Genomic DNA, 23,064 nt, shown 5'->3' with positions numbered 1-23,064 from the left:
TTTCTTTTCACCGAATACAAAATCAATCACATCTATGAAAAAATATCACCATTTAAAATATACACTTCAAGATGGTGTACTCTACCAATGGAAGGTAGTCAATCCACCTTTTTGATTCCTACTACAATAAGCCCTTAAAATATCCTCCAAAACTTGATTTAATCTTTCCATTAGTTTGTGGTGATATGCAGTGCTACAACATAGCTAAGTTTCGATGACTTGAAAGAGATTAGTCCAAAATTTGGAGATAATGAGAGCATCATGATCACTAATGATCCTTTTTGGAAGCCCATGTAGTCAAAATATCTCCTTGATGAAAATTCTGGTCTTAGGGATATCAAGGGGGTGTAACTCACTAGGGAGCTTGACTCTTTATTGAAATAGGCCAAGATGTCATCAAATAATACAATGACAATTCAAGGTATGATCTAAAAATGTCCTAAACGAATCTATTGAAAGTAGCCAATGCATTAGTCAATCCAAAGGACATTATAGTAGATTCAAAATGGCCATACATTGTGTTAAAAGTGATCTTTCAATTATTCTCTTCCTTAATCCAAATTTGATAGTAGCCTGACGAGCGACCATAGATCACCTTGGAGTCTATCAAGAAACCCATCAATCTGTGGAATGGGATACTTACTTTTTATGATCACTTAATTTAATTTGTGATAATCAATGCAAAGCCTTAAAGTCCCATCCTTTTTCTTTTGAAAGAGCACAAGGTTACCCAAAGGTGAATTATTGGGTCGGATGAGCCCTTGCAAGGTGTTCTTTTAAGTTGATGGCCTAAATAATAGTCATTTTGTAGGGGCTTTTTGCCACCACTAATTCAAACCCCATGGCTAATTTAATATCATGATCTACTTCTTGACTAGAAGGTAGTTTAGTTAGATCTTTAGGAAACACATTGGCATATTCACTAGGCCATGATGGTTCTTTAGGGTCCCTGGGTGGTAGTGTCTTATTTAATTTGATCAAATAAATGGGTAGTCATTTCCTTAGACCCTTAATTAGCCGACTTTCTTTTGCTAGTTGTAATATGGATTTCTATGCCTTTCCTTAAGCTTAGGCTAAGGTTCCCTCGATATTGTTGAAAGTAATTCTTCCTTCCCCACAATGGATAGTTGTGTGATTAGGACCTAGCCAATCCATACCTAATAGGAAGTAATATGTTTTGCTAGTTCAATTGCATGTTTTCTAATGGGCTTGGGATTTAGCCATAATTTTTTAATAGACTTAGAAGACATGAAGGGATGTGTAGCACCACAATCAATAAGAATTTGAAAGGATTTACCTTGGTACTCTATAGACACTTGAAGGATGGTAAGCCTCTTGATTATTGATGGTCACATGGATGATACCTCTCTCTAATTTCTCGTAAATGGCAAGATCCAATTCTCCTTATTATCTAGCAAAAGAAAATAATCTTGGCCACTAGTCCCTTGTCCTTGATTCTTGAATTTTCCCTTGCTGGAGGATTATGAGGAGGGTTAGCATTTGTTGTTCAAATAGGACATTTGGCTCTAAAGTGGCATGACTAGTTGAATCTAAAGTGATCGGGTTGGGATCCCTAATTAGTATTTACAGGGTGAGGATTTTTGCTATTAGGTTGGTGATTAGGGGCATTATTAACAAGGTTGAAGTGACCCCAGCTCCAAATTCCCATTTGAAGATTGATCCTTGCTCTCTCTGGATAGGAAAATCCACAATTTAAAAAGTGTGGAGTAGCTCAGAAATTCCTTCTCATGGGACGAAATCCATCAAGGGCTAAGGTCATAGTGGCACATCCTTGAGGTCAGAGGGTTTCATAGCCTTCAATTTTTCATTCAATGGTGGATTTAGGCCTTGACATAAATGAGCTACTCATTGTCATTTTTGGGGCATACTTTAGGAGGGAAACAAAAGGGGAGTAGTAACCCTTCATGATTAGGCCTTGTTACTTCAAACTAAAATATTCATCCATTTTATGGATTTGGTATGTTGGGGATATGTATCTTCCTTGGATAGCTACCTTAATCTACTTCTAGGTTTGGGATGTCTTAGTAATAGCTTATCACAATACCATTGCTTCCACCATAAACATGCTTCTCTAGCGGATGTAGTTAGGCAATCATAGCTTGATTGGCTATGCTCCTCCCAACCATAAAAAAGTTGTCTTTCATTTGTTCAATCCATGTTTCTACATTAGTTTCTATTTTTGATTCCTCATCCTCAAACTCAAGCGGCTTAAGTTACTTTAGTAAAAACTTCTTTTCATGTTGATCGACCAAGGAAATTGGTGGTGGGATACCTGAAAGATTTATTCAAACTTTAGATGAGATTATTCACACCATCAAAAGCCCAAGTTTTATTGCATTAGTATATACATCATGAAACCTTTGGAAAAGAGCTTTCTAATACATTGAGTAAGGCTTTAGTCATGGAACTTGGCCACGTATATTTCTTTATATACAAGGGGTTTCTCATGAACCATCCATCAATCAAATTCTTTTAAGATTTGTTTCAAGATAGGCTAGTCTTTCAACCTCAATGAAGCAATAGATATAATGTTGAGTCCATCACCTCTCTATGTAATATCTAGGAGGGCAATAAAGATTCTCCAATATCTTCATGAAGTCTTTTTGCCAAGTATAATCCAACGAGTGTAGGGTGGATTGACAAATAGTGTGAAAAACCAAGAAATTATACCACAGATCACTTCAAATCTATATACGACAAAATAGATTAATTTAAGCATAATATTTATTTTTATTTTTATTTTTTTGAGACAAAATAACTCAAAGTAAAGAAGAAAACCAATTGTGTTATTCCATTATTTATATATAAGGGCTTTACTCAGAAGCCATATAATATTCAAAATCATGAGGTCTCATTTGAATGCAATTAGAATTTACTAGTTGTGAATACACATACTGATTCTAGTTTATCAGTTGCTTATTTACAATGATAAGGGATTTTGAGTCTTTGGTTTCAATGAACCAAAAGACTTCAATCAAATTAAGCTCTTCAAGAATCTGAGCTCTCAGTATGTCATTCTCAATGTACTTGATCTTCTCAGCATCCACTAGGTAATTTCCATTATGTAGTTTTTAACTTTCCTCTTGGATTATTAGCCAATTTGATTCAAGGATAATCTTGAAAGTAATCAAGGCAACATTGTGCCTAAATAAAAAATTGTTGGATTCACAAGGCACAACATACATTTCTCAAAATATCTCATGGCCCAAAAGCTAGTTAAGAAATCACTTTTTAAAATTTTTGAATTTTAGTTCATTGATTACAACATCGAACTTTTTTCATTTAAAAAATTCTATATGTGATACATTAATGTCATGGTAGTGATATGGTAAAACTTTAGGTTCTAATATCATGTGAAATGTACTAGACCCTAGTTATGGGGAGGGTAGTTTGATAGTCATTTAGGGACTCGATCCTGACCATCATCATCTGTGCTAACTTTGAGCATGTAGATCTAGGTGATTAGGTGTTTCCTAGGTCTACTTCATCACAAGTAAAGCATCTAGCCTCATCCCACAAGGACCAAACTATACATTTCTAAATATATAACTATGGTCTCTAGCAATATTCTAGCATCATGCTAGAACGTTGGCGACTTGAGGTGGGAAAGCACCACACTTAATTCAATGAGAGTGAGAAAGGAAGGGGATTCAAGCATCAGTCCTTTGCCCATAAGGCATAATCTCATATCCGCCCCCTAAAACGGTGCTTAACTAGTTCACCCTAGAAGGTCATGCTTGTTAGCTCTAACTCAAAATTTGGGCAAAACCATTCAGCTAATTGGATCCACCCAATTGTAGGATGATTTTATTAGAAGATAATACACTTACTTTCCATAAATGTCATGGCATATTTTAGTGATTTAAACAAGCATGCTACCATGCTATGATGACACATAAAATCAACTCCCTTAATTAGTCTTGGATGGGATTCATTGGCATGCCTATTTAATATGGATACAAAGCAATCCCTTTTTGAAAACATAGCTATTTAAATTTATTCTCATATATACAACCTACTCCAAAGAGAAAACCAACCCCAAAAAAAACTTGGCTACCACTATTGCCTTGTTCACCCTGGGCCGTTCAACTCTTGACCATATTGGGCATGTATAGATTTCCTTCCCTATCTTAGGATCAAGATTAAGATTACAATCTCAAACTAGAGCCTTTCTTGTTCTCACCCGCCAGAAGGAAGAATCTTCCTATATGGAAGACCAAGTATACTTAAGCAATGGTGAGCCACCCTATGTAGTATATATACACTCCAAGTGAAGAGTATCCAAGGTAGCTTTGGGGGTGGCATTATGCCTCGTTCTCATCCAACTATTGGAGCCACTAACATAATGAGTATAATTCTCCATAGTTCAATGTAACCATAATTTGTTCTAAATTTTCTATCAAGCATTTCTTTCAAAGAAAAGATTAACTAAAATTTCCAACCAATCAAAACTATATAATGGAAATTTTCCTAACTTTTTAATTTATCATTATGATTCTAATTCAAAATCAATTTTTAACTTCATGTGTGCAAACACGCTTTAATATTTCATGTGTGTGAATACACTTTGATATCCTATTTCCATACGCAAGAGAATACTTTAGTATTCCATCAGCTTGAATACACTTAATAGAGTACCAAGGAGTTAAATTGATTCCTTACAAAAAAAAAAAAAATTAAAAATTAGAAACAATAAAATTTGGACTTTTTTCTTTTTATTGAATAAATAAGAAAGAAAATCAACCACATCTATTAAAAAATATCACTATTTAAAATATACACTTCATGCTACGATAAAAGATTATTTTATTTTATGCATTAACTAATGCCTTGAATAAATAAAAGCTATCTAAAAATTTAATAGTATTTTTTGAAGCTATATATATATACTAAATAAATTTCAATTTACTAATCATTGTTACATATATAATTATTAAGATAATTTAATTATAATATTTGTAAGTCGCATTTAACTATTAATCATAATTTACATGCTAATTTACTATATTTTTAACTTTAGTATATTAAGTTTTACCAATTTTGCCATTATTTTGGTTATACTTATAATTTAGAGGCTTAAAGAAATAAGATATGGATTAATTTAATTTTTCTAAAGAGATCCTATGGATCAAGCTCTAGTAACATTATTAATTTCTAAAATAATATAATATAATTTACCTCAACCATATTTACGATCATATTCTTGGCAACGTGGCTAGTTTTAATGGGCTTGCTATGTCAATACACTTCTCATACACTTACATGGGGCCATAGAAGATTGAAAAAGCAATAGAAAAGAAAGGGATTTGGGTAGAGTGCTGGTATGCAAACCACTACTAACTTCGCTCTTAATTTTGCAGAACTCCCTTACCTCTAAAAATTTATTTAAGCTCTCTCTCTCTCTCTCTCTCTCTCTCTCTCTCTCTCTCTCTCTCTCTCTCTCTCTCTCTCTCTCTCTCTCTCTCTCTCTCTCTATCACACACACACACACACACACACACACAAGAGTAGCCTTCCCATCGCGTGTTCCAAATGAGAAGGGGGCCTTAGTTCAATTTTAGAAAAAAGAAAAGAATTTACTTATTTCTCTCTTTTTATTAAAAAAAGGGAGGAAGGGCAGGGTGGGGAGTCAATGCCTATGCATTGCGAGAGGAGGGGCCACCCTTTGACCATGAGGGAGGAACTGTGGAGTCGTTGATAGCAGGGCCCCCTTACTAAGATTAAGGTAATGGTTCTCCTTTTTCTTTTGAATCCTTTTTGTTTTTTTGCTTTCTTGATATACATATCTTGGAAAGTTAAAGTTTAATAAAAAATTTTGAAAAAATGATATCAAATTCTCAAAACTTTTAATTTGGATATCAAAAATATATAGTAAATTATTTTAATTAAAAAATAATTAAGTCACAAAATTTTATTTTGGTTTGGTTGAGCACTGATTTGCTTAGTTTGAGCTATCACGAGAAAAAACAAGAGTATGATCAAGGCACATTTGTGTATATTTGACTAAGAGATTTGGGCATGTTACAGGTTGTGTCATATCATGCAAGAACAACATCATTTGAGTCTTATGAATCTTCCACATATACTTTCTCGTAGAGTTCTTTTATTCTACATTCCAAACCACATGCATCCATGCCCTTTAAACCTGCACATCCTTTGACATGTGCCAAAACTCTTAGTCATTGACATGAACCATCTAATATCTACATGGATTAAAAGGTCAAATAGTAATGTCCCAAACAACCAAGCACACAAACCAATTTTCACCTCTGGATTAAATGGCCATTAAGTAAACTGCCCTAGGTCGTGAGCATCATGGAATCTTTTTGGATCATAAATCTAAATCTCTATCTCCCCAAGTATAATATACATAAATACATTGTCAGCTCCAAGCTAAAAAACCCAAAGTCCTATCTTCTATACAAGTATGCAACCAATCCAATTATTACTTCTTTGATCATACAGCATCAAATGTTCTTATATCAAGGAGGTCTTAGTGGTTTGCTTAGGTCGATAAACCATGATGGGCCTAGTATCCTTTTGGGTATCAATATAGTAGTGGATGCTCTATGTGGTGTCTGGCATGATGGGCTCTATGACTTGGATGGAAAGATGGGTTTGGTTTGATCATTTTGTGAGCTCACGTTAGTTGAAGAAATGGCACAAAATTATTGTTGTGATGGTGCATGGTTCTATGTCTATGAAGGCCAGTGAAGGGCAATGCAATGGCTCTTGATGATACAAGTACATTGGCATGGTTTACTTAGGAAAAAAATGGCATATACAACATTGGTAGTACCCTGGTTGTGTAGGAGGGCCTTGAACACCCATCAAGGTGTTGTATGGGGCACCTTGGATGGTTAAAGTGGTGCTTACTATGTGTCTGTCACCAAGAACTAGAAATGGTCTTGGCAGATTTGGATCTAGACTAAGGCCTTTGATGGGCTTGAGCAGCAGTTGGTGAGCCATGGAGCATTGGTGCTTAGGGATCATTGGTTTTGATCCTGCACGATTAGAAGCTACAGGAGGAGATTCATGTCAATTATGGGAATAGTTTGCTAGGGTGGTAGGTGTTGGAAGTACTAAGTGGGGTGAGTCATAGAGCTATAACTCGAGGGCTAAAGGCTAAGATGTTGTGCTAAGGAACTTTAAGTAAATGTGTTTATCAACATAGTTGACATGGAAGTTAGTGACAATAAATTTGAATGAGTAGGCCAACTGGATTTTGGTTCAAATCCCTTCTCTTCTTTTGTTAGAATATAGAAGGATATTGGAATGGTTTCAATTTTGATGTTAATTGTACCTTGCATTTTCCTAACAATGAATATGGTTGGCCTCTGTAGTAGGGTTGTAGTTTTGGTATCATTGTGCTACAATGGCAATTGACCCAGTTCTTGCCAATAGTAGTAAGGAAGGGTATTGTAGTCAGCATGCACCTTCATCATCAGCGATTACATCCTTGGTTGCAATCAACCAAATGCATAGGTAAGTGGGTGGAATTATAATGTCATCCTCTAATCCTACTTACTATTGACTATGGTTGGCTGCTCTATCATTAAAGTTTCTATGAAGAAGACTAATTAAGGGGTGATTGTTGCATTGTGTGTGTTGATCCATTGCTCAATCACCATGAGTGTTGCATTGTGTGTGCTATTACATTTATTCATACCAAGTTTGCCCAATCAACATGATGGATCACATGTGGATACTAGATTCCTTCATGGATGACTCATGTAAGTAGTGCCCTAAATGGTAGTAGCATTTAATATGAATGCCATTAAAGTGGCCATGCCCATCCAAGGTTTCTAACTTTACATTATTTTTCCTACTAATTACACAGACACGATAGGGTCTAAGGCCTTGGAACTTTTTTTTTTGTGGCATTTGATTGAGTATAGCAATAGTAGGTCACCTTTATCAAAAGATCTCTACTTAGTGTGTTTATTGAGACGTGCATTTTGTTAGGTTTTCTTTGGAAGTAGGGCGTAAGTTGTGAGTAATCATGTTTTAGTCAAGCATTCAAGTTCTACAAGGTATTCAATCCAAGCTTTAGTACCTTTAGTACCTCCCCAGAGTTCCTATATTGTGATGTAGAGACTCAAGAAAAGGAACTTAAGTGGCATAGTTGCATCAGTCTTGTAAGTCAGCTTGAAGGGAGTTTGGCCTATAGTTGTATTATAGGTTGTATGATAAGCCCAAAGCTTCCATGAGCTTATTATCCAAGCCTAATCAAGAATCTAATATAATTTTTGTCAAGAAATCAACCAAGATTTTATTCATCACTTCTACTTGGTTGTTTGGTTGAGAGTAGTAAGGACTAGACTTATGATACATGACCAACAATGTGGACAAAAGGTATTTAATAATGTCATTCAAAAAATCAGTTCCTTGGTACTGACAATATCAGTGGGTCGGTCAAGGCATGACATGACTTGTTACCATAAGAATTTAGACGTATTTTGGGCATTATTCTTTCTTGTGGGGTTGTTGCCTCTGCCCACTTAGTCATATAATTGATGGCCACAATAATGTAGCATGCTTGGAAGTACTAAACAACAAGGTTAATGGGTCCCATAAAGTCTATTCCCCACTCCTCAAAGGGTTGGTGGGCGATTTCAAGGGAGAGCTCTATTTTATCATATCTTGTTGTGAAACTTCTTTTGTTGACACCCATCCCAATGTTAAATGAACTAGCTTACATCTCGAAAAGAGAGCACACCACCACAACTAGGAGTATAGAAGTTTTCTAGTTGTGGTGTTTGTGTCAAAGTGTCCTCCAAAAATCCCTCCATATGCTTCTTATATCACACCCTTGATTTCATGCTCACATATGCATTTTCCAAGAAGACTATCATGCCTTAGTCAATAGAGCTAATAGAGTTGGGGTCTTGGTCAAGCGGTGGGTGAGATGTGTCTTTTCAATTGGTTTCTTTGGCAGACAATTTTCCAAGGTATGAACAATGTCATCTATCTAATGGGGTGTGAGGTCTACCTTAAAGAACTAGGCTTCTTACTGAATGCAGAACATGTGGGTACTGGGGAGATTATCATTAACCCCAATTGCTTTCTTACCACTAGTAATATGAGATGTATGGTTGGCAATAAAGTGTTGCTTCCCTTTTCAAACAAACATAGAAAAGTCCACCTTCAGTAGAAGTAGAAGCCATCTGGAAATGTGGCTTGTAGCGTAGTGCATAGTCCAAATAGGGGAGTGATTGATGGTCTACCAAAAACGTGAATGGGGTAGCTAATAATTAGTAATGAAACTTACCAATCTGTCATGGAATAGTTCATTTCTACTTTGATGATGAGTTTCTTGCTCTAGCAAAGCTCACTAGGAAGTTCATATTATGCTCATCGGGTTAAAGCATTGTCCAATTTGGGGCTCATAAAATCATTCAGTCATTAAAAACTTTTTCAAAGCTTCTTACAAAACTTCCCATTCATCTGTCCATTCCCAAACAACTAGTAGCTTGTAAAGAGGTCACGCTATGGAAACATAGTGCAGTATAAAGTAGTAATAGTATCCAATATGTCCAAGGAAATATTGAATGCCTTTGTGGCTTGTCGGTGGTGGGAGACCCACCATTGACACCTTGATCTTAGCTATGTATCCATTGCAATGCCATTTTGAGATACCACGTGGACCAAAATGATGCCTTTTTTAACCCAAAATTGGTATTTCAAGGGATACAAGGACTAATCAAAGTTTTTCAAGGTATTCCTCAATAGAGATAGGGGTCATCCACAAATACATCAAGCTATCATCTCAACATATCCTTGAAGATAGTACACATTAGTCATTGGAAGGTGGTCAATAGATTAGTCAAGCCAAACAGCATGACTATATAGATGAACACTCTCTATTTTATGGCAAAGGTGGCCTTAGACCACTCATCAAGATGAAATTGTACATGAATGCTTATGCTAGATCAATTTAAGAAAAGTTAAACTTACATTGCTTATTTGTAACTCGAGTAGATGCTCTAGGAGTAGTTTGGCATTGTAGCAAACTCTTCAACCGCAACTATAGCCAGCACAATGCTCTTGCATTTTACTACAAATAATAATTTTACAATTGTCCAATATCTCATGGTCTTGTGCGATAGCCTCAAAGGCCATAAGTTTTCCAACATATATGTTTTGGTAAAGAGAACAAATGTTAGTCCCTTCTCTCTCTCTCTCTCTCTCTCTCTCTCTCTCTCTCTCTCTCTCTCTCTCTCTCTCTCTCTCTCTCTCTCTCTCTCCTTCTTATAATATTAAGGACTTACTATCTCACATTATTGTGGTACCCTTCTTGAACTGGCAAGAAAGCATCTTCTTGCCACAATATCATACAATATCAAGCTCTAGTGAGATCTACATCGCAAGGACAATAGAAAATCTACACAAAAATAAATTTGTGTTAAATTAGAAGAAGTATATCAAAGAGTTCCTTACCTTTCATTTTATGCCATCATAAGATATTGCATAAGATCTAGATTGTAGTCCTTGTACCAAGGGCACACATCCAAAAACAAGTAAGTTGCAAAAGCAAGTAAACAATAAGTATCAAGCCTTGCAATGAAAAACATGCAAAATTTTTGAAGTATTAAGATTTAACCATACCTTAAAACAATGTTCATTACATTATCATTGACCTCATTTTGAAGGTCAATGAGAGTACTAAAATATCTTCCTCAGTGAGGTGAAAAGCACTCAAATACTACTAGTGTGGCCTTCTTAGGGGTAGAACCACATCAAAACGTGGGCTTAGAATTGCTAAGGCCTCATGGTTATCCTAGTGCAAGCTAGTGTGGCTCTCCCAGAGATTCTTACTCTTTTTCTCACGCATCTCCTATTGTTCTTCGCTTATCCTCTATTCATTCAGCCTAGTATTGTGAGACTTGGATGCCCCCTTTGTCATCTTCACATTTTGAATCCTTTTAAGGGGAGGAATCTCCAAAATTTCCTTCATCTTTCTATCAGTGATCCCCACTAGACTTGGCAATTTTTTATATCAAAACCTTAAAAGCATAAGGGATGTGAAGTCACTTGGCATGACCATCAACCTATGTGTATATAAAGGCAAAATGTATGCATGCTGGAAAAACTCAACCATGAAATTTTCCCTAGCCTCATGTGGGCAATCTAAGGTTGAAGAATGTCAACAAAAATCTAGATATTCTATTTACAAATCTCTTTGACCACCCTAGGGAATGGTAGCTTGGGGATGGTAGCCTCAACATGGTCCATGATTCTGCTTAGCTCCATTAGGATGACAGACCTATGTTACTAGTATCATTTCTTATGAGCTCTATTTTCAAAGTAGACATACTCTTCCTAGACATCAATCCGTTTTGCACAACATGAGGATCTCTTGTCAAGACTAGTCTGGTAGTTTGCTTTGTTAGAGCCATCTCTATGAAAAAGTAGAAGACAAACCATATCAAAGATCTAAATAATAGAATGGGTGAAAATTGGGATAAAAGAGGTAGGACTTGCACAATAAGGCAGGGGAGTAAAGGCAAATTCTTGAGGCCTCACGATCATGTTGTGTGGGTCTTGGATCGGCATAACATGAGGAGGGAAATGGTGCAAAATCAACACAACATGAGGGGGGCGATGCAAAATCACTGCCTCCTCATATTACACTAGCTCCCCTAACATTGTGCCAGTCCAAGTCCCGCACAACACGAGGGTGGGGCTTCAAGATTTTGCATCAATTCCCCCTCAGGTTATGTCAATCTAGGTCCTACATAACATAAAGGTGGGTGGGGTTTTCAAATTTTGCAATGTCCCCCTTGTTGAGATGGCAAACTCAACACATGCAAACATAGATGATGGACTGCCTGATTAGATGGGTCCACACGTCTATACCTAGCATGTTGGTGGTTATTATGACTCTTACATATCCACTGACTTATCACTTATTATATTTTATTTGTTATACCTATCTATGGTTAGCATTGTTTTAGCGTTGACCAATTAGTATAGTCCATTATGCGTTGTTTAACTTAATAGGCAACTTTTCTTTATGTTGTATCTTATCTATACTTTGTGTATATTGAAAAGTGTGTGAAAAAATAACAAGAAACTAGCAAAAAAATATTTTTCCCTTCATCTTTCTTTGTGTGTTATATATTGAGTGAGCTTCTTCTTGCGTGTATTGTGTATGTTCAATGCAACAGCTTGAGTAAGTCTTTTCACCACACGATTTGAGATATCGTATCAGAGTTGCACTACTAATAGAGGCTAGTTATGGAGGCTAAAGTGAATGAGAGTAAGCAAGGATTTAAGCACGAAATAAACAGGCAAAAAGCTCTCCCATTCTCCTACTCTTTCTCTTGGATAGTGCATATGGAGGCACTAGAAGCATGGCAAAGTAAACATCTTATATCTCTGTGAGATTTGGTGTGCAATTAGATCACTACACATTCTATGGATAAGTTCTCTAGGGTTTGGTACTGGTTTTTTGGCTAATTGAGGTTGTTTTAAGTCCTGTTTTAGACCCGCAAGGTTATAGATAGTAGTTTCAAGGCATGCAGCAAATTCAATTGTGTCAACCGTTTCTAGGTGCACATGTTACATATTTTGAATATGTAAGTTCTAAGATATTTGCCAAGAAGCAAACACAAAGTTTATTTGCAAACAAGTTGTAGATTATATGTATTATTGAATAGTTAGTAAAAAAAGTTGGCTAGTATGTTGCTATACATATTCTGTAAAAGGTTGCAAAAGACTTGCTTGTTCTTTAGTACTCACTTTTATCATAATGGATGAGAACTATTGAAACCCCATCATTGAGAAGTTGGATAAGAATAACTACCCATCATGGAAGGACCCTCGGCCTGCGGAGACGTGCTCTCGGGGGCCAAACTTTCTTATTAGAAAATGTCTCTTCGAGTTTGTTTCAAATGAAGAAAAGAAACTAGAGCTTAGTGACCCTATGACTACAAACAAATTAAAGGCGTGGAAAGAATGAAATGCAAAAGACAAAAAGGTAATGTATTGGCTATTTACAGTCATCGATAACACTATATTGGGGCATATTAGAAATGTAAAAAGTCCACATGTAGCATGGACCATGTTTGAAAATATGTTTTCTGTTAATACAAAGGTACGAAAGATTCAACTCAAGTAAGAGCTGAATACTTTGAAGAAAAGAAAAATGTTTGTTGTTAATGAGTATATTTTGAAAATTAGAAGCTTTGCAGATACTTTGGTAGCAAAATGCAATGTCTAATGATGATGATTTAATATTATCTACTTTGGGTGGCCTTAATAATGAGAAGGCTTAGAAATCATTTGTTCTTATGTGTCTATATGGAAGCCATTTTTAGATTTGATGAGCTAGTTTATTTCATGATCACTATCAACATATAGGTTGAATCATTAGAAAAAAGTGATGAATAAGTCCAAGCATTCTACTCCAGCTCAAGAAGAGGATGTAGCAAATCCTTTTCAAGAGGTCATGTTATAAAATGTGTAGGTGCTAACTAGCAAAGCATGTTAAATTAGGAATTTGGTGATATGCAAGTTTCAAGAGGCCATGGAAACTTTAGAGATAGGGGGAGCTCTAGAGGAAGAGGTGAATGTAGAATAGAGGTTCTAGCAATTCTAATATTGTTTATCATTATTATGGCAAAAGATGTCATATTGCAATCTAAGAATAATTATATCAACGCAGTGGTAAATTGGACAGTAAGGAAAGTATGCATAGTTTTCATGATAGAATGAAGATAAAAATAAAAACCCTAACATAGAGAAGGACCAATTGAATGTTTAAGTGTGGCAAGAGCTCAATTTTTTACAAACACACCATGGGTTGTCCAACCAAGTGATGTACTTAGCAAGACAACTTAACTCTATCCCCTACAATATGGAACTGGTTAAAGGGACTCTATCTTTGGAGTATATGGATTTGCAAGAACAAGTATCACTTTGAAAATAATTTAATTGACCCACTAGTTGATTTCATTAGGAGAAATATGGACTCTCTTTTTTGACCCTTAAGGGGTTTCTCTCACCTCTCTCTCTCTAAAAAGAGATTCCAAAATAATATTATAATAATAGATTCTCTATAATCAAGCAAATCTCGTAATTGTATTTTCAATAGATTTTACCTATTATTTTCTTCCCAAACTATAGGATAAGGTCAGTTTTTCTCAAAATCCTCATAACCAAAAAAATACAATTCTATTTTCTCTAAACACGAAGCCAATCATTAATACACAAGTCTTTAATGCCCTCATGACTTTTCAACGTTAAAATATATTAGAATCATTCTCGTTCTCGCTTCTTAAAAGGGTGAAAGTTAAAAAACGATATAAAATGATGTACACATCATATTTTAAGATTAATTTTTACCCAGAGATACTTTTTTTACTTGAGAGTTTCCTTGTAAATTTTTATCTTTTTTGGACAAGTATATATCTATTTCTGGGCATTTTGTCATTCACTCTCAAAGCTCTAGTTTTGTCCCAAATTTAGTGTACTCTTCTCCTTCCACTTGGTATGACATAGAAAAATTCGAATAATCTTGGGTAACAAAATGTGAAAGCATAATTGGAAGACTAACAATGTGCATATCATGTGGTATAGTCACAATGAAACATCATGTTGTCCACTCGCAAAAGAATAATCCATCTACATAACAAATATAAGTTTCAATGGCTTTGTTAAGCACTATTCCCATCCTTGCATGCCAACAATATGGAATCAATATGACAATAACTAAATATTGACCATGTCTTGCGAAGAAATAGAGAAAACAAATACGTGGTGTCACTCTTACCTAACTATACAAAACGAATTCTCAATGCAAAGATATGAAAGATGTTATAGTTTGCTCAAAAATATAGTTGAGCCAAGCCGACGAATAGACATTCCAACGAGTTGATCAGCACAAGTTTGCATGCATCATATTACGGAATAATATTGTCTCGTTGAAAGAACGACGACGTTCGAGATGGACAGCTTGCCTGCAAGAACCTCACCCTGTCTAAATATCACCTTGGAAAATAAAGTGTTTCCATTCTTATTCCCACTTGGCCATGGCGCCTACGACCAAGAGAAATGTGAACGTTCAAAATCACAATTAGTGACTCGAACTATATGTGTGCATACATATTCTCCTTTTGACATCCTCCATATATTTAAACAACGCAAAAACTTATCTACAAACGTACTTCATTTCAAAACACAATGCCATGTCTAAAGGTTGTTAGTAAAACTACTACATAACAAACATATAAGAACTGGTTAGTGCATTTAGAACTTCAAACTCCTTTATTGAGCTAAACCTAGTTATCCATGGGCAAGCTATCATCCTTGGGACTACTAAGAGTGTTTGTCGTCAAGAGTGGTCTAGAGCATTTTTCGTTTAGGCAAGCAACGCCAAGTGCGAAGTCTGTGTCTGGTTTTGACCACGTCCATTGTGTCTCCATAACCAACTGTGACGGGGCAGGTAGAAGAAACCAGCCTTTGAATCATCGACTTAGAAGTTAGCAAGGGCCCCACACTCTTATTTCATTTTCTTCAACGCGCTCTTTTTGCGGTTGTTTAACAACAACAAAGAAAGAATGATGGTGAGTCGTGACGATGTGAAGGCGGTCATTAAAATGGCGTGCGATAGTGGAAGTTGGAACTTGGAAGTCGGAACCCTCGACGTGTGTGCGAGAGGCCAGTAGAGGCTGCGCTGGTGTGCGTGCGCGTGACGGTTTTTAAAAATATGAGCAGCATCGCCTCACTTTGAAGAAAAGGCTTCAGTTTGACTGGTAGCCAGCAAAAGCGACACGGTCTCTCTCTCTAGGGAAAGTCTGAGAGAGGCGGTTGCACATCTTTTTGACTAGTCAGTCCATGCATGCATCATACATAATTGCTTTATGGAAAGTCGGTCGGTTTCATTTGGCCACCACTACCACTACCACCTACTACTTACTACCTGTACCCGCCGTCCCTCGTCGTTGCAAGTTGCCAATCCTTTTTGCCACAACCGGCCCCCGCCCCCGCCCCTGCCCCTGCATGCCCTCTCAAACCCAAGTCATGAAATTTGTTTGATATACCACCGGTGGACCATGGGGACTGAGCCAACGTTGAACTTTGAAGGGCTTCTAACAGTAAGCCAATACGGGCAAAGAAGAAACTCCACCTCACAAAGAAAACCTACCATAACAAAATTCCCTTGTCCTACCCTTTTGAAACCTGTATGCTATAATATAACTAATGCTGGTTACACGACACCATGGGAAAAGAGTGGTGGGCACAAGATGGCAGATGGTCTCCTCCACTACATTTTACACAAAGGCCACTAAACTTTTAAATGTTAAACTAGTAGGCCACTCATCTTTGCACATTGACCACCTTGATGCGGCATATTCTAGCCCTTCTTTATCATGTGATGAATTCATCACGAGGTCTTACTAAAAAGTGCAAACAAAACTTATGGGCAAGGAAGCTTCCCTACCCCAAAAAAATACAAAAAGTGAACATGAAAACAATGAGTGCAACGAAGGAGGTCAACATAAGCTTCGGTTTATGTAAAGGGAGATGTGCCCGCTACCTAAAAGCAAGATTTTCATTAGTCCTTTAACGCACTATCAAGCAGCCCCCCACCCTACCTTCAAAATGAAATTCTAAGTTACCCGTTGAATCTGAAGCTTTAGTCTTTAGAAAAACCTATACGCATTTAAACATCATTGGTTGTACATATCTCATCCCATCTCCAACTACACAACAAAGGTGGAGGAAACTAGCAAAAAGATCTTGCTCTTATTACATTGCTCTAATGTTGAAGCATTGTTTTGCATTTTCTACACTTGTTTTCTCACAACCATCTTAACAAGTCAATCTATTTCATTGTATGCCACTATCACCCCCTAGTCACCTTGCATGTTGTAACTTGAGGATGTCTCTAATGCAATCCATATTGCTTGAAAGCAACAAGAATAACATCAATACATGTTGGAACAAATTGTTCCCAATCAATCAAGGTATTAAGCATTGATGGCCCTTCTAATACAGCAAACTAAAATTCACAAGTTTGGGCCAACACTTCTAGTCTAACAAAAGAAATGCTTGCATTGACTAGCCACTTTGAAAATGCCACAAGCTATCACTCTAGGCAAAACAAAGGAAAGGTGCGACTTTTGAAAGAGGTGGTTGCAACATGGCATCAAACTACCAGATTCATAGTCTAATACTTTGCATTTGCCCTTAAGTACCATGTTTTGCAATCCCTTCATGTGCCTTTCTTCATTATGCATGGAGGGATTTTGTATGTTTATTTTTAACTTAGTGGTAATTACCATGGAGGTGAGGCATTCTTTATCATGGGCATCTCTATTTTCTTGGAAGACCTAAGAGCTTGGACAAGTAAAAAGCAATTACATACAATACAACTTTGGTAATCATTAATGGGATGAGTATCAATTATCAATAAACTATTCACAATAAACACATGATTCCATTTTACTAAAATAATAAGAACATCCACAATTTCTATGGATGTGCACATGCAATAGTCTATGTTTTTATATATATATGACCTATATATACCTATATATAGACCTTATATGCAAGGATTGCATCACTGGATAAATTTATTATTGCCTTATGCATTGTGTCATGTGATGGACATCTACTAACTAAAACATTTCAAAAAACAAGTGTGAGACCTTCTTTCACTTGATGGTGTAATTGCCATAGTAATGTTCTTCTCACATGGATGGTTGACATAGTCCATTGTATCAAGTTAACAAGCAAGGGGGAGTGTCTTCATCATCGAGGTAGGCTCATGTGTCATGGTAGCTCTGGAGGCTTTGCCTCTAGTCCTTGTCCAACTACTAGGTACTAGAGCATATGATGTCATGATTGGGGGTTTGGGAGATCATTGGGACCCTCATAGTGTGGCACATTTAGAGGGCCCATTACAAGATATTTTTCAATTATGAAAGCCTTTCAATGTGCGCTAATATGTTGTGTGCTAATATGTTGGCTCCATCCCTAAACCCCTAGCCATATTGCCCTTTCCCCTCACGTTTGCCTAGAGATCATCAATGGCAAGAGATACTTAGGGAGCTTGATAGATTACAATTGTCTATAGCTCAATGGGTTAAGTTGAATGTGTGGCGACCAGTCTTGGGTTCAACTCCTATATTCTGCATGGTCATTTAGTATAGGTGTTTAAAAAAGGGAGATTTGAACACAGGTTAATGGGATAATAAAATAAGTGACTTACTACCAGAGTAGCCACTTGATTACAAGAGAAAGAGAGAGCAACCAACAAATATCTCAATAAAGCATTTTATATCTTAATGGCTCACCATCACCAAATTCCCTAACCCCTCCCCCAAAGAAATGTGAATCACCAAAGTGGCTAGTTGTTGCAATGTTAAACCCCCTTCCCCCCTCTAAAAAGGATTTTGAAAAGAAATTTGACCCTTAATAGCATTATGATTATATGATAGGGTTCTTACTCGACTAGTCTACCATTGAGTACAGTTGGAAGGGTATGCTTGCATGCCTCTGAAGACACTCCTATTCTAGTGTATATATATATCCATTCAAGCACATTTGTATTTCTTTAAGAAGTGCAAACAAGCATGCTCTGGACCTTACCCTTTTATTTCCCTACAAGAGCGCTCTACTTTAATCTTAAAAGCAAGGGAGACTTCCTCCCTTGACTGCCAAAAGCAATGGCTACTTTCTCTCTTTTTAAGACAATTTTTTCTCATAATTAACCATGCCATTGTACCAATGCATAAGCATATGCTCTAAAGAGTAAAGCTAATAAAGTGGTATGTTCATCCTTAGATGATAAATTGTTGGCCATTTTTACTTGTTTGGGCTCACCTTCCCATGGCTCTACCAAATCCCCCTTTCTTAATATGTGCATCATTGTTGTTCACTTTTGATTGAATAATATAAAATCTATGCTTCTCAATGCATATCACTTATACTTAATGATAAGCTAAAGTTCTGAGATGTGGCAAAGGTAAGAAGCTTTGAGAAGTTATCAAGTGTTCCCCATAAGCTTTCCAAAAAAAAAAAAAAAAAAAAGAGTCCACACACTTTCATTAGCTTCTTCCACACCACATTTTATAGACTAGACACATCTTAGCTTCTCTATGATACTTTTGAAACCTTCTAAAAACTAAGGGAAACCTTTAAAAAACCAAGACTCTTATAGCATGAAGTTTTGAAAGGCGACTTTTCAAAACGTGCCAATGTATTTGAGAAAGGGGTCCAACAACCTCAGAGGCACGAGAGAGAGAGAGAGAGAGAGAGAGAGAGATTTGTTGTGCATATTTTTTGGGGGGGTGGGTTGGCAGGGCAGCCACAGGGTGCCGAGGAGGGGGGTTTTGAGGGCATCTCACATAACACTCCCCAAAACCTTTCAATAATATATATTAGAATAGAATTCAATTGGATAGATTAGCTTAGAGACTAAATATTAGAGATATTAGAGAATTTAGAGATACATGTTAGAGATTAAGCATTGTAAAGCTCTGCAAAGGCTAAGCAATCTAGTTCACAGTTCAAGATGATCGAGGTTATGAATCAAGACACTAAGACTTGTTTTGTAGATCTTGCTTGACAATGCAAGACCACATGGGTATAAAGACATAGCTTAAAAGAACTAGATAAAGGCACAAAAGAAAGCGTGGACCACATGCATGAAAGGTTCATGAGACCACCCCAATAGTATGATTGCATGCTCCCCAAGGCACTTCTCCAATAGCCGTGTGCATCCAACTCTCCTTTCATATTCGAATGCATCCAAGCACACAAGGCACTCCTCCAATGTTCGTATGCATCCAACTCTCCTTTCATATTCGAATGCATCCGTGCACACAAATTAGTTTAACAAAGTGATAAAGCTTCTTTTTATCCTAGCGGAGTAAACACGTCTGTTGTATAGCCTTTACTTGGACTCATCCGGTTAATGAATGTGCTAATCCATTTCAATATCATTACCCTCCATCGAAGACTATCTAGCAAAACAGGAAAGTTTGGACTGCAACTGCGTCAGCCTTCTTTCCTGTTTGTCCAACTCTTAGCACACTGTGGCCAAGCAATTGGCAATCCCTCCCAAGCGAAGGACAATCTCTCCGTAAGCACAGGTTGTTGGAACGGGCCACAAAGAGAGCTTGACATGGATCCAATATGGTTAGTCATACTTGAGAGGACTCATTGTTGGATAGGCTAAACAATTCCCCTTAATAGCCTCAATCGTATCTTCGATTTGTAAGGACTTGGGAGAGGCAGTGGGCACGTTCCACCACGTATTGTCTTTCTTCCAAAGATATTTAGAGCATTTGAAACGGCATGCGAAAGCATTCTTCTTGAACTCAATCGTGAATTCTTGGAACTACCCTTACAAGACTTGGGGAGTTTCGTCTGATTTTTTGCGATCGCTGGTAGCGAAACCTCAGAAAAGCTATCTGGCTACCTATGCTTTCTGAAATTTAAAACCTATCAAAATGCCCAATGCAACTGCAATGAGACCTTAATAATTATTCAATTGTGTTGCCATCGAATAAACAACTAGAACATAACAACATAGTCGCATTGAGACCTTACTAATGATTCAATTGTATTGCCATCGAATTAACGACTGGAAGACTACCGAACAAAAACAGAATTCCAAATGCACAGTTAGTTCATCATGTACTCCTTATCTGCCCCGTCCCGGGCGAGATTTACAATTTATCTCACAGGTAGAGAGTAGCAGCAGCAAAAATACAGTAACAGCAGCAAAAATACAGTAACAGCAGACAAGACAACGAAAGGGCAGGCACATGGCGGGCGTGCTGGGATTGATTCAGAACGAACCCCTTTGCAAAACCTTTGAACAAGTTTTTCTCAAACTGTAAAGGTGGGTGCGAGAGCTAGATCCAGAGCATACCTCTTTGAGTTAATACTAGGGTTGCAGAATAGATTTCTAATCCATGGCAAACCTCTGTTCTGCTAGAATAATAGACTCTAAAATTTCCTGTTCACAGAAAAGGTAGGAGGGTAGGGGCAGATGGAGAGAGGGAGGGAGGGAGGGAGGCTACTCTCTCGGAGATTCTGGGAACAGATGGAGGAGGGTAGGGCCACTCTTGGGCCTGTGGGCAGGGAGGAAGAATCCCTTCCTCGCTTGCTCCTCTGCATCTCCTGCTGCTTCCCCTTCGTTTTCTTGCTTGCCTGTTGCTTGCTCTGCATCCACCATGTTGCTGTCCTGCAGTGCGGATGACTGTGCCAGAGAGGTGCTGCTCTGGCTGGTGGTAGGAGTAACAGGGAGGCAAATCTTCTCAAAATCCGATGCCAGTGGCGTGACGGGGCTGGGGACTAGCGGTGGCAGCTCCCTGCACGAGGTCGTCAGCCTCTCCAGAACCTTGCTGGACCGCCGCCTCTCCAAGAGCTTCATCGCTGGCCTCCTCCCTGCTGCCGGCTCTAAACTGACCCTGCCTGTGGTCATGGCCGCTGCAGCAGCATTGCCGTGTTCAGCAGGAGTGGTGCCGGATTTCGCCCCTGCCATAATCTCTGGCTTGCTCATTGTGCGTGCAGGCATGGTGACAGGTAGCAGATCCTTATCATCGCTGGAGGCGCCTGTGAGCTGATGCACGACCTCCCGGAAGTTGGAGGAGTGAGTATGCACGATCGTCTCGCGCTCGGTCTGCGACACCGATATGGTCCGGACCGGTGGAGTTGAGGCCAAGGAGGAGGAATTAGGCGAACCCACCCGGGCGGCAGCCTTCTTCACTCCGGGGCTCAGGGCGCCACTACAGACCCCTGCCTTTTTCATGGGGGAGGGCTTAAGGGAGACGAATTTCTTCTCGCGGTCACGCTCTCGGGGTGTCGGGCCGTCGTCCCTGGCGCCATCACTGCTGCTGCTGCTCTCGGAGGGCTTGAGGGAGAGGCTGGTGGGGGGGGTGGGCGGGGCAGAGGAAGGGCCAGCGGCGAGGGCGGACGGCGCGGCAGCGGCGGTGGGCGAGGCGCAGATGACCTGGAGGTGAGGGAGGGCGAAGTTAGGGCTGACGACGAAGGACTGGGAGGGTATGTCGACAGAGGAGGAGGGGGAGGAGAAGCCCAAGAACTGCAGGACTGCGTAGGTAGGGACTGGGGAGTCCGGGTGGGAGATGGGGACGAGGACGTGAGGCCCGATCGATGCCGAGGACGATGCAGCAGCAGGGGCAGACTCCATAGCTAGGGTTAAGAGTTAGCTCCAACACATAGGCAGGCGGGCAGCCCGGCAGGCTTGCTTATTTCTTCCTTCTTCTCTCTTTTCTTCTGTGTGCCTCTAGAGAGAGAAAAAGAGACGCATGCAAATTGTTACACGCAAGAAGTGGAGGAGAAGATGAGACGACGCACTCGCAGATGAAGCGAAAGAAAGCGTCATATGTGGCTTCCTTTTTACCGGTTGCTCCCGGTACCTCACCGCTCACCCCACACATTTTAGCGGCCCCTCCCCTGGCCTCCCGAGAGAAAGATAATGGAGAGAGCCGTTTCGTCACCTGGAGGCTGGCACCGCTAAATTTGGCAGTTTCTTCCCCCGCCACCTGCGGTAGCCGGTGCGCACACCCGCCACGTTTTACGTTGACCCGTCGCCTTTTACTGGTTTGCATTCACGACTCGGTCTTCCGTCTTACCAGTCGCCAACACACAACCACGACGTAATTTTCTCTCTCTCATTTCAATTCTTATTTTCTCTCGAGTCTCTGGCCCCAGCTCAGGACAAAATCGTCTCCACATTTACACGCACATAGATCATCCCTGCCTTGTCGGACCACCCTTCCCGAGGCCCCACCACCGCCCTTCTTCTTTGAATGTCAATTTGCTGCCTTGGCACACACACAAAAATACAAAGCGATTTTGTGTTTTAGCAAGTTTGGTGTGAATGAGCCCGGGTTTTTCGTATAGGAAATTGGAATTCGTTGGAGCCAATGAGACCCACGGCTCAAAAGTCAAGTCTGAAGCTTAATTGACAACGCCTTATGGGACTACTGCGGTCCCCACAGCCACAGGCCAATGGGGGTAGGGTGTGCATTTGCAAATTCTCTTGGAAGTTGGACGCTT

General features: G+C 38.8%; 1 protein-coding gene across 1 annotated transcript; it reads right to left on the bottom strand.

Moving 5' to 3' along the window:
• Positions 1 to 21,040: 21,040 nt before the first annotated feature.
• Positions 21,041 to 22,352, bottom strand: LOC148027249 (uncharacterized). Its single transcript, XM_087691827.1, has one exon. It carries the CDS (start codon positions 22,190 to 22,192, stop codon positions 21,059 to 21,061), a length of 1,134 nt encoding a protein of 377 aa, XP_087547953.1. The 5' UTR covers positions 22,193 to 22,352; the 3' UTR covers positions 21,041 to 21,058.
• Positions 22,353 to 23,064: the final 712 nt, after the last annotated feature.

This window comes from Lygodium microphyllum, chromosome 13 (genome assembly GCF_053477565.2).
Source record: "Lygodium microphyllum isolate KBCC chromosome 13, Lygodium_microphyllum_v1.1.10, whole genome shotgun sequence".
NCBI classification, from domain to species: Eukaryota; Viridiplantae; Streptophyta; class Polypodiopsida; order Schizaeales; family Lygodiaceae; genus Lygodium; species Lygodium microphyllum.
Note: the sequence above shows the minus strand (reverse complement) of the source record. Positions and strands in the feature narration are given on the sequence as shown.

What these genes read in the sequence shown, in the direction of transcription:
- LOC148027249 (XM_087691827.1), bottom strand. Translation starts at nt 22,192, where the DNA reads ATGGAGTCTGCCCCTGCTGCTGCATCGTCCTCGGCATCGATCGGGCCT.